General features: G+C 35.0%; 1 protein-coding gene across 3 annotated transcripts in view; it reads right to left on the bottom strand.

Moving 5' to 3' along the window:
• The window catches only part of mlxip (MLX interacting protein), a 28,497-nt gene extending 16,926 nt beyond the window's left edge, over window positions 1–11,571 (bottom strand). For 2 of the 3 annotated variants that reach the window (XM_073839469.1, XM_073839471.1), the window contains exons 1-7: window positions 11,115–11,571; window positions 6,445–6,551; window positions 6,269–6,354; window positions 6,071–6,160; window positions 5,870–5,911; window positions 427–673; window positions 252–341 (exon numbers count right to left, since the gene is read on the bottom strand). In XM_073839469.1, the coding sequence (XP_073695570.1) occupies window positions 252–341; window positions 427–673; window positions 5,870–5,911; window positions 6,071–6,160; window positions 6,269–6,354; window positions 6,445–6,551; window positions 11,115–11,428 (976 nt within the window). In that variant the 5' untranslated portion in view covers window positions 11,429–11,571. The remainder of the gene's footprint in view (window positions 1–251; window positions 342–426; window positions 674–5,869; window positions 5,912–6,070; window positions 6,161–6,268; window positions 6,355–6,444; window positions 6,552–11,114) is intronic. The other variant, XM_073839470.1, reaches the window with a different exon arrangement.
• Window positions 11,572–12,089: the final 518 nt, after the last annotated feature.

Raw genomic sequence — 12,089 nt, 5'->3', positions numbered from 1 at the left:
ACACATATTATCAATTAATTTAATATTTTCCCTCAATAAACTCCTAGTTTGCTGCTTATTAGTTAGCAAGGGTTGGATTAAGTGATCTAGAATATGATTATGCAGGAGAAGGCATTAATAAGTGCTAATAAACAGTTAATATGCGTGTTAGTGAGCAACTAGTTAATGGTGAATAGTGTTCCCTAATCTAAAGTGTTACAGAATGGCTCAATCCTTAATCTGCTAGTTAACAAGAGCAGTTGTGTTTGTACCTTGCAGAGGCTCAAAAGTGTCCATGAAGTCCAGATTGGGCTGCAGAGGGATGAGGCCTGGCTGGATCATATCCGCATTACCTGCATGGGCTGAGAGGACAGCGGCGCTTACAGTCAGTTCATCTCTTTCTAGAATAGACGTGTTAAAGAGGCAGACTCGACTGTTATTTCTCACCAATCTCTCTGGGATTGGGCCACGCGACAGGCTGATGAGAGGCCAGGGTGGAAAAGAGCGTGTCTGAGAATTCAGACATGAGCACATCCATGTCGAAGAGCGAGTCCATCTCCATCGGAACGGGCGAATCACGGCTCCAGCGGGACCTGCGACGGCCTCCCATACTGATATCCTCATCCTGGCAGAAGAGGACACGGCAGGTGTCTGGACACACTTCCCCAAACAGTGAAAACTGTTCCTCCGCACCCTTTGGGAGGTCAAAATGCAACAAGCAGGCAGGTCAACAGACACACTCACGGTTCATGCAGAGACAAATGCAAGCATCACTACCACAACACAACTCACTGAATTTGATTCTAAAGGCATACTTCACCCAAAAATGAAAATGTGCTGTTTATTTACTCATCCTCAGGCCATCAAATATGGAGAACGAAAAATGACTTAAGTATAAATAAATAAATGAATAAATACATAAATGCTGAAATAATAAAATGATTTAAATTAATCCTGCACTGAGAGAGGACTGCCTACCTTATTAACATACGGACACAGAAATAAAAGAAGAAATGCATAAATAAATGTAAAAAAAAGTAGAAATACATAAATGTAGTCTAACACAAATGGTACAAAAAAAAGCACAATTAAAAATTACACTTGACAATTATTTACTAATTTATGCATATCTGCATTTATACATTCATTCATTCAGTTATTTATGAATTTTTACATTTATTTATTTATAAATTTATGTATTTATTAATTTATGCATTTCTACATTTATTCATTCATTCGTTTATTTATGCATTTCAACATTTATTCATTCATTCATTCATTCATTTATGTATTTCCACATTTATTGATTTATTTCTGCATTTACGTATTTATTCATTTATTTATTTATACTTAATTTTCAAAAATTTCTTGATTTAAAGCTAAAACTTTTTTTTTGTCAGCTGAACCCCTTGAAATATCACCCGAGATTTCAAGTTAATATTTGTGACCCTGGACCACAAAACCAGTTTTAAGTAGCATGGGTATATTTGCAGCAATAGCCAAAAATACAATCAAAATGACTTTTTTTTGACAAAAATCATTAGGATATTAAGTAAAGATCATGTTCCATTAAGATATTTTGTAAATTTCCTATCGTAAATACATCAAAACTAAACAAGTAATAATTAATATGCATCACTAAGAACTTCACTTAGACAACTTTAAAGGCGATTTTCTTAATATTTTGATTTTTTGTGCACCCTTAGATTTCAAATAGATGTCTCTCAGCCAAATACTGTCCTATCCTAACAAACCATACATCAATGGAAGCTTATTTATTCATCTTTTAGACAATGTATAAATCTTAATTTTAAAGAAATTCACCATTGTGACTGGTTTTGTGGTCCAGGGTCACATTAATAGAATTTAAGGACACATTTGTGGCTCTCTGATGTTGGTTATTAATCATATTACAAGCATGTAAACATGCACGCATGTATTTAAAAATGACACAGGGTTGCACGACTTGACCAAAAAAGTATATTATTAATATACTCTCATGTACTGCAATGCAATCCTGATGTAAATAGTTACTTTTTAAAGGTGTTGGGTTGAACTTGACAAGAACCAACACTAGAAGTTACAATAAAAATATTTATGTTTTATATTCTTCATAAAACCCTCAAGCTTTAAATCCTTGAGCTTTCTTTGGTAGAATATTGTCCGAACGCTATAATATTCTATGCACAAAAATGTTGGAAATTATGCAAATGTGAATGTAAGTGAGCATAGCACACATTGCGTTCCCTACTCAAACCCGTGTGTCCTAAAACCTAAGCTTAAAGCATTTGTGTGGATAAATGTGGACAATCCCATGTCTAATATCCTCTTCCAGTTCTTGACAAACACCTTTGACGCATTCTTATCATTCACTACAGGCTTAAACAGATTTTGGAAGTGCTATTTGGCTGTAAATAAAACTGACTTGATTCCAGTCGTCTCTAGCCAGCCAAACCTCCATCAGCTGAAAACACAGCTCCTCCTTCAAACCTCTTTAACAGCTTTGCCTTCTCTAACATGATATATATCTCCACTCTTTATGTAAATACATGTATAAACCTACTGTGCTTCATTCTAAACTTCAGTATTTAAATAATCTGTCTTAGTGTAAGCCAAATCTTCTCAGAGGTTCTTGATGTTCAGTGCACTAAACTTAGAGGAAACTATATATCCCTGTTGACTCTATGTTCTCTTTTTCCTGCCAATGTTTCCATTGCCAAGGCTCTAGGACCAAAAACACTTGAAGATGCCCAACAACGAGTCAAAATTTACTTTTTCCAAAGCCAAGTCAAATGTCCCTCAAAATCACACTACCTGAGTACAACTAAACTTACAGAGCACCTAAAGGAAATGGTGATGGCATTTTCTCACAAACCTCTTGTGATGCTAATAATGAGGCAAATATATTTCCAAGCAAACACAGAGTTTCTTGATGGGATGCAATACTTTTGCGAGTGAATGCGAATGTTTTTGGGGGAACAAAAACATTTAGCAAGAAAATGCAAATGCTTTGCAGGCAAACCTAATTTTTTTAGGGGCAATGCAATACTTTTGTGAAAGAAAGCAAAGAGGAATGAACAAAAAGCATTGAGAAATAATTTTCCTCCCATCTCATTTTTTCCACTTAGGGATTTTGTACCAAACCACAATATATAATTTAGGGTGTGCAATATTTACTGTTTGTTTTAACAATATGTGAGCTGACATTATCGAGTATGCATGTTAGTTTGTCTCACTTTGCAAAAAATAAACAAAAGCACAAGACTATACAGGTGCTGGTCATATAATTAGAATATCTTCAAAAAGTTGATTTATTTCACTAATTCCATTCAAGAAGTGAAACTTGTATAATGTATACATTCATTCCACACAGACTGATATTTCAAGTGTTTAATTATTTTAATTTTGATGATTATAACTGACAACTAATGAAAACCCCAATTCAGTATCTCAGAAAATTAGACTATTGTGAAAAGGTTGAGTATTGAAGACACCTGGTGCCACACTATAATCAGCTCATTAACTCAAAACACTCTCTCAGTCTAGTTCTGTAGGCTACACAATCATGGGGAAGACTGCTGATGTGACAGTTGTCCAAAAGACGACCACTGACACCTTGCACAACGAGGGCAAGACACAAAAGGTCACTGCAAAAGAGGCTGGCTGTTCACAGAGCTCTGTGTCCAAGCACATTAATAGAGAGGCGAAGGGAAGGAAAAGATGTGGTAGAAAAAAAGTGTACAAGCAATAGGGATAACCGCACCCTGGAGAGAACTGTGAAACAAAACCCTTTCAAAAATGTGGGGGAGATTGACAAAGAGTGGACTGCAGCTGGAGTCAGTGCTTCAAGAGCCACTACACACAGACGTATGCGAGACATGGGTTTCAGCTGTCGCATTCCTTGTGTCAAGCCACTCTTGAACAACAGACAGCGTCAGAAGCGTCTCACCTGGGCTAAAGACAAAAAGGACTGGACTGCTGCTGAGTGGTCCAAAGTTATGTTCTCTGATGAAAGTAAATTTTGCTTTTCCTTTGGAAATCAGGGTCCCAGAGTCTGGAGGAAGAGAGGAGAGGCACAGAATCCACGTTGTTTGAGGTCCAGTGTAAAGTTTCCACAGTCAGGGATGGTTTGGGGTGCCATGTCATCTGCTGGTGTTGGTCCACTGTGTTTTCTGAGGTCCAAGGTCAATGCAGCTGCAGCTACCAGGATGTTTTAGAGAACTTCATGCTTCCTGCTTCTGACCAACTTTATTGAGATGCAGATTTCATTTTCCAACAGGACTATGGCCGTGATCAAACCAAACGCGTTTTTGGAGTTGGAGGCGCCTCTTTTGAATGGTTTTCTGTTGGCAGTGAACGTTCTGCGCGCTGTTTATGCGCCGCCGGCACCTCGCGTTTTTGCAGGAGCGCTCTGAGCACCTGAAGTTGAAAAAAAAATCAACCCTGAGTGGAAAAACTCAGAATGAGAGGCGAATGAATGGAGAGGCGGGCCTTCTGTTGTGGTGACGAAAGTTTACCGTTGCTTAAAAAGTCCGGAGACTGCAAGAATTAGAGGAGAAACCTTTGGTGTCTATCGTGGGTAACCCGGAGCTGTATTATTTAGGGTTTCTGCTAATATGACAGTTTACTTAACAGCAAAAAACTAAGATTTTAGAGCGCACCCGCTATAATCCTTTGATTTGATTGACAGGACAGCTGTTTTGGTCGTTGCTTAGCAACATAAAAAACCGCAGCACACTTCTCTTTTATTAAAAGTCACCAAAAAAGGCAGTGCTGTGCGCCTCGCGTTTTTTGAACTAAAAGACGCATTCGGTGTGATCGGGGCCTAAAGCTACCAGTACCTGATTTAAGGACCATGGTATCCCTGTTCTTAATTGGCCAACAAACTCGCCTGACCTTAATCCCATTAAAAATCTATGGGGTATTGTGAAGAGGAAGATGCGATATGCCAGACCCAACAATGCAGAAGAGCTGAAGGCCACTATCAGAGCAACCTGGGCTCTCATAACACCTGAGCAGTGCCACAGACTGATCGACTCCATGCCACGCCGCATCGCTGCAGTAATTCAGGCAAAAGGAGTCCCAACTAAGTATTGAGTGCTGGACATGCTCATACTTTTCAGTTGGCCAAGATTTCTAAAAAATCCTTTCTTTGTATTGGTCTTAAGTAATATTCTTATTTTCTGAGATACTGAATTGGGGTTTTCATTAGTTGTCAGATATAATCATCAAAATTAAAAGAAATAAACAGTTGAAATATATTCAGTCTGTGTGGAATGAATGTATACATTATACAAGTTTCAGTTCTTGAATGGAATTAGTGAAATAAATCAACTTTTTGAAGATATTCTAATTATATGACCAGCACCTGTATGTGTGATAAAGCCTACTTGAATGCTCCTATATGTCACAAATATCCCTGTAAGTCATATCACACAAGCTGGTTTCCTAAATATTAGCAATATATTAATTTCACACAACAGTTCAACAAACAAAAAGTTATTACTGAGTGAGTTACATTTTAGACACAATATTGTCTCATTTTTTATTTGTTTTCCAAACAAAGCTGAAGTAGAACATGTGTTTCTCTTAGAGCAACATATGAGTCAATGATTCAAAAATCTAAAACCAGTCAATTATTTAGTTTGTTTTCCTTTCTACCGTTATGCTGTCACATATCCATTTCTGTATCATTTCTGAACTAATTTTGGCCATTTGGACTCTAATATTGTATGACAGTACAGTAAGACGAATTGCAAACAAACAACAAAGTTAGTGTAACAAACAAAACAAAACAACTGCAATAACAGCATGCATGAATACACTTAGATGCAAAAGCACTATCAACTATAATGAAGAAAATACATAAATATATATCTTTTTACATTACCTTGAGAAGGCTGGACAGGTCTTCGTCCTTGTGCTTCTGTAACTTTAAATATGTATGTGTACATTATAATAAATATGTAACTATAATAACATTAGTATTTATAAATGTGAATTTGAACAGGTAAAAATAGTGACACTACTACACTTATAAGACAGTTAGACAATGGTTAGACAGTGGATTGTAGAAGGAAAATAAACTCACTCTTTTCTTGAAATATGTTCTCCATTTATGATATTCCCTGATCACGATTTCAATTCTCCTTTTCCAGTACTTTCCTTCGGTTGCTATCGCCTAGTTAACAGAAATAGTGTTCAAAAAAAAAAAAAAAATGGAATGAAGTTTTTATACCTTCAGATTAAAATTATTTCTACAGTCAAGTTCCACAGTGAACAGCCTCACCTCTGTTGGTCGATGTACTCCTGAGTCCATGTTTCCATCCAACGGAGTGACGAAATGGCAAACAGGGTTCTGTCTCTTCTCTACATCTGCAGAAAAAAGGCATTGCAGATGGAAATCAACAATCTCTGAGGTGTTTCACCGTTTCTGAGCAGTATGTTGTTAATGATGGGACTTACACTGCATGTACCAGGCTCTCCATATGGCGTTATTGAGGCGGATCTTGTCTCTCCACAGGAGCTTGAGGCCTTTAAAATTCTTCCATTTTGGTGACACCAACCTTCCACTTATGAGACAAAATAAATATGTTTAACTTTCTTGAATCACAACACACAGCTGTATCTGTGATGCAAATTCCAGGGCGATTAACAGTCGTACAAAAAGCTGCAATTAACTATTTAACTATTACTTTGGAATATCGCTGTACAGGCCAAATGTTTCACTCTGGAATAAAATGTGTGCTGTTTGGACTAATTTGTGACCCTGGACCACAAAACCAGTCATAAGGTTAAATTTTACAAAACTGAGATGTATACATCATATGAAAGTTCAATAAACAAGCTTTCTATTGATGTATGGTTTGTTAGGATAGGACAATATTTGGCCGAGATACATCTATTGGAAAATCTGGAATCTGAGGGTGCAAAAAAATCTAAAAACTGAGAAAATCACCTTTAAAGTTGTCCAAATTAAGTTCTTAACAATGCATATTACTAATCAAAAATTATATTTTAATATATTTACAGTAGGAATTTTACAAAAAATCTTCATGGAACATGATCTTTACATAATTTCCTAATGATTTTTGGCATAAAAGAAAAATCAATAATTTTGACCCATACAATGTATTTTTGGCTATTGCTACAAATATACCCCAGCGACTTAAGACTGGTTTTGTGGTCCAGGGTCACATTTAACCTTATCTTTTAAAATCAAAGCTGCACCATTACTCAAAAAATAAAATCACAAATATATTTACAGCTGTCACAAATTAATCATCACCAAAAGTGTTTTGCTCTCTTTCTATATATATTATTTTTTCACAAGCGAAATAATTTAGTGACGTTGTTTGGTCAGTTTCTTGATTGCGCAATAAAGTATATCAGTACTTGTTTTACACAGAGAATAAAGCAATAAGTTACTCTACACACACAAAAAAATACCTTTATGCAAATTTATATTAATCAAATCATTATTTATAATCACTACAATTACAACTAGATAAAAAAAAGCTGATCAGAAAGTGTGAAAAAGTTTAAAAGTTTTAGAAATTGTAGAAATGTTGTGGTTTTCAGTCTATAAAAGATTAAAGTAGTTTTAAAGCTAAAAGATTTTCTCAAGCCAACTAAATAAGAAAGGAAACAAAATGCCAAACCCTCTGTTGCTATACAACCAAACAAGGAAAAAATGACATAGTAGTCTATGCAACTAGCTTCACAACTTGATTCAGACAAAACTACACAAGAGCAAGATCTGATCAAGGTAGTGACTAAGGTCATGCACTTTCCACAAGGCGGAAGGAAATTGTGAAATTTGGTTCTGAATTGTGAAACTCTAACATGAAGACAGAAATATAAACAAAAAGAAATGACCAGAGAATGTATTACAGCTACTCAATGCAAGTGTGATACTTTGACTTGAACAGATGACGGTGAATACATAATTCAACCAAAACAAGAGTCTGTTGTTGGATTAACACAGACATGCTTGGAAATAAAACAACAACCACATACACAAATGTTAACACAAATAACAAAAAGGGATATTCAGGACAGAACCATTTCTGAGGATTTCTACAAACTGACTGTGCAAGCTAGACTCAAAAAAGCAATCTAAAAACAGACAATATTATAGGCAAATACTACATTTGAGCATATTTTCCTGAGCTAAAATCTGTAAACAGTGCTTTACTAAACACATCTAGGACATTTCTTCAATGTTCAGTCTATGTGATATGTTTCTATACTCTATAGTCTCTACTTTATTGAAAACTAAATACAAGAAAGTACATTTTGTGACCCTGGACCACAAAACCAGTCATAAGAGTCAATGATCAACAATATTTGGTCGAGATACTACTATTTGAAAATCTGGAATCTGAGGGTGCCAAAAAAAAAAAAAAAATCTAAATACTGAGAAAATCACCTTTAAAGTTCTTTAAAGCAATACATATCATTAATCAAAAAATATTAAATAAATCAATAATAAATAAATAAAATTCCTCTTATTTTAATAAAATGACTGTAATCTTGGGTGTGTCACCCAAAATTTTCAAAACAAAAATTTTGAAAAATTTCTCATAAACAACAGTCTTTCAAAAAAAGTAATTAACTATTACACCTTCAACTAGATTACTGTACTAATTACTCTCTTTAAAAAGAACACTACTTAATACTTTGTAAACCCCATATCAACCTCAACCAGTTGAACAATACAACGATAATCATTAAAATTGCTTTTAATTCTTTGATATTAATTTCTTCAAATAAATAAATAAATAATCTGAAATTGGATAAATGATTGTTGAACTGACCATTCTTTATATATTTATATAATATATAAATAATTGTTCTACAGTCTATACTGCACTTAATGCAATCTCACCAGAAGTAACTGTAATGAACTTACAAAAAATTTGAGAGTGTAAAAAAGGTTTTCATTTTAAAAGCTCTAAAAACCTTACTGACTGATGTTTCAGTGCACTTCCTGCAAATATGGAAAAAATAAAGGGTCTCATTTAAAATATGTGCAGATTCACATGATGTGTGCAAACTGTCACATGACCAGAGCAGTTTGTTTCCTGTTTGCACCATGAGACGATGAAGGTTGCATCAAAGCTCCATAAGGCTAGTAAAGTTTGTTAACATAAAGATATGACAAAGATTTTTGCTACACATTCTCTCTGAGGTGTCTAGTATTAATATATACATTTACATATATTCGGTTTTATTGAGTGTTGTCATAGAATGAGTTAACATGTTGACGGTGGGATAACAGAGAACTTGGGTTTGCAATATAATGACAAATTCAATGACACAATATTGCACTAAATCAAAAGTTCAAATGTTACAAATGAGTTACAATATTGATGTTGCAATACTGCTAGCACTAATAGAACAATTTGATGATATGTGTTACAATAAAGTAACAACTTAAAAATACGTTTATGATTATATTTTTTGCCTTTTATCTCAGTATTCCTATCAATGTTGTATAAGGGTTTTTAGATGCATAATAGTGACCCTAGAATGTGATCAAACTGTTTAAAATAGCTGGGCTAAGATATATCACCATTTTTATGACTGGAGAAATGTGTTAATTCGGTACACACATTATACTATAAAACTATTTTTCACACACAAAAATAATAATTGACTATTCCAAAGGGTTACTAAAGACAACTGATTTTGGATATTTTAATGTCCAGGTAAAAATTGGGATTAAACGGGTTAATTACTTAGTTATGGCCCCTTTTTTCTGTAGTCACTCTTTATCCTTATAAAAAAAAAATTATACTTATTCTTATTTCCAAGTACACGACTAATGTTTTCAGTATCTGTGTTTGGGTTGGTCGCCAAGATTGGAAAGAGAAATGTTTAACATTTCATTCCAAAACAGGCATCTCATGTTGTAAATACGTATGGTGTATGAGAGAGGTTCCCTTTTTAAAAAGATATGTCCTGACTAATGCTAGTCACACTACGTTAAGGAGAGACACTGCAGGCAAAAATTGTTTTTCATACACCTGTCAGGTTTGATATTTTTGTTTTTTCAGACTAGCGGAAAGAAAATATCCAAAAGACACTGTTAAGTCTTTCTTTCATAGCACTTCATCTATTTGTCAATACAATCCATATTTTTAAAAGGCCAAGAGTGTTTTCTCCTACACTGAGCCATAAATCTCCACTTCAGTAGCACTTACACACATTTTATTCCTGTCTATATCCTGAAGGTTTTTACAGAGGGTTTTGTTTACATGTGATTTGCTTGAGTTTATAAATTTTATTCCCCAAAAATGGTAAAAAAAAAAAAAAAAAAAAAAAAAGTTTTTTCAGAATTATGGAGTGACAAAAATTAAATATCCAAAACATTTTATGGGTCAAAATTATGGATTTTTCTTTTATAGCAAAAATCATTAAATTTCCTACCATAAATATATTAAAAATTTAATTTTGATTAGTAATACACATTGCTAAGAACTACATTTGGACAACTTTAGACGTGATTTTCTTAGTATTTAGATTTTTTTGCACCCTCAGATTCCAGATTTTCAAATAGTTGTATCTCGGCCAGATAATGTCCTATCCTAACAAACCATACCTCAATAGGAAGCTTATTTATTTATATATATAGCTTTGAGATGATATATAAATCTTGACCCTTATGACTGGTTTTGTGCTCCAGGGTCACATATTTCATTAAATAATGTCTCATCTGCATATTTAAACCTAACATTTTAGAAAACTTGCAATACAATTTTTTTTTGCAATTATCAATGTTATCAATCAGCTGACTAAGTAAGGTGATAACTAACTTATTTAGTTATTTTTTTTTACCCTATTCACCTGTATTGTCTCGCCTCAAACCAAATTAAAAGTACGTTCAACCTTATATAGTTTAATGCAATTATAGTGTGGTTGTTAAACAGCAACTCCACAAATGACTGTTTTGATCTCGTGACTGTGGAAATTAAATGCTACCGTAACGTTACTGGTTACTCTGGAACTTTTTGGCCCAGCTAGCATCGCGCTAATATCTTTATCGTTACAGAACTGATGGTGTAATGATGGAATAATGTTTACTGTGGTCCAAGTTCAACCAGGTTGTAAATGTTTACTCTTTTGTTTACCTGTAGGCGAGAGTCATGCACTCGAAGAGCTTCGTGAGGGAAGCATCAATAGAGAGATGCGACGTGCTAGTCTTCCCGAAGTGATAGGTCTGGCAGGTTTGTTTGTTTACAGTGTCGAAGTCGTAACCTTTCTTCGGCGGGTGATCGGTGTGAGGAGAAGACACCATGAAATGACCGCTGTGGATGATCTGCGACTCGCGTCCGTCGAGTTTCTTGAAGGAAATAGTGGACTCTTCTGCGTCAGAGTCATCGTCCTGCTCCTGCTTGATCATCATCGGGGCCCGACGGTACTGCCTCGTCTCTCGAGTAGCCATGTTACAAGTTTCGTTGGACTTACGGTGCTGATGTTTCACTTTATGACACGTCCTTCGTCCATTACTACTGGATTTAGTGACACAGTTCTGTAAGTTATTTAAATGTCCCGACTTTCCCGCACGCCCCCAGCGTTAGCCGCCATGCTATCGGTTGTGACTTGAAGGGATTTGGTGAACTCAAGACGGTCGTTGCGTCGCGATGACAGAGCGTCCGTGATTGGCTGTTGCGAGAACACGCCCACTAACGCTGACAAACACCAATCACATTGCAGCTCTGGAAACACTATGCGGACAGCAACTGTGCAAGTCAGTCAAAACACTGTTCTCTACTCAAACACTTGTTTACAGTTATTACAACTGATGTGGCTTGGAAACACTTTCCTAGTTATGGACGTAAGAAAAACCTCATGCCTTAAAAAGTCAATTTGAAAAGTCGAAATTATGACTTTAAAACTAATAATTGAGAAATTATGACTTTAAAAGTCGTAATTATAAGACAAAGTGTCAAAATCATGACTAAAAGTAGTAATTATGAGTGTAAAACGTCAAAATAATGACTTTTGTAATCTAAATTTAAATAATTACGAGATAAAGTCGAAATTATGACTTTAAAACTTATGATTATGAGAAATGATGACTTTAAAAATCGTAATTATAAGAC

Source organism: Garra rufa, chromosome 5 (assembly GCF_049309525.1).
Source record: "Garra rufa chromosome 5, GarRuf1.0, whole genome shotgun sequence".
Taxonomy (NCBI): domain Eukaryota; kingdom Metazoa; phylum Chordata; class Actinopteri; order Cypriniformes; family Cyprinidae; genus Garra; species Garra rufa.
The sequence above is the reverse complement of the archived record's forward strand: the minus strand, read 5'-3'. Positions and strand labels throughout refer to the sequence as shown.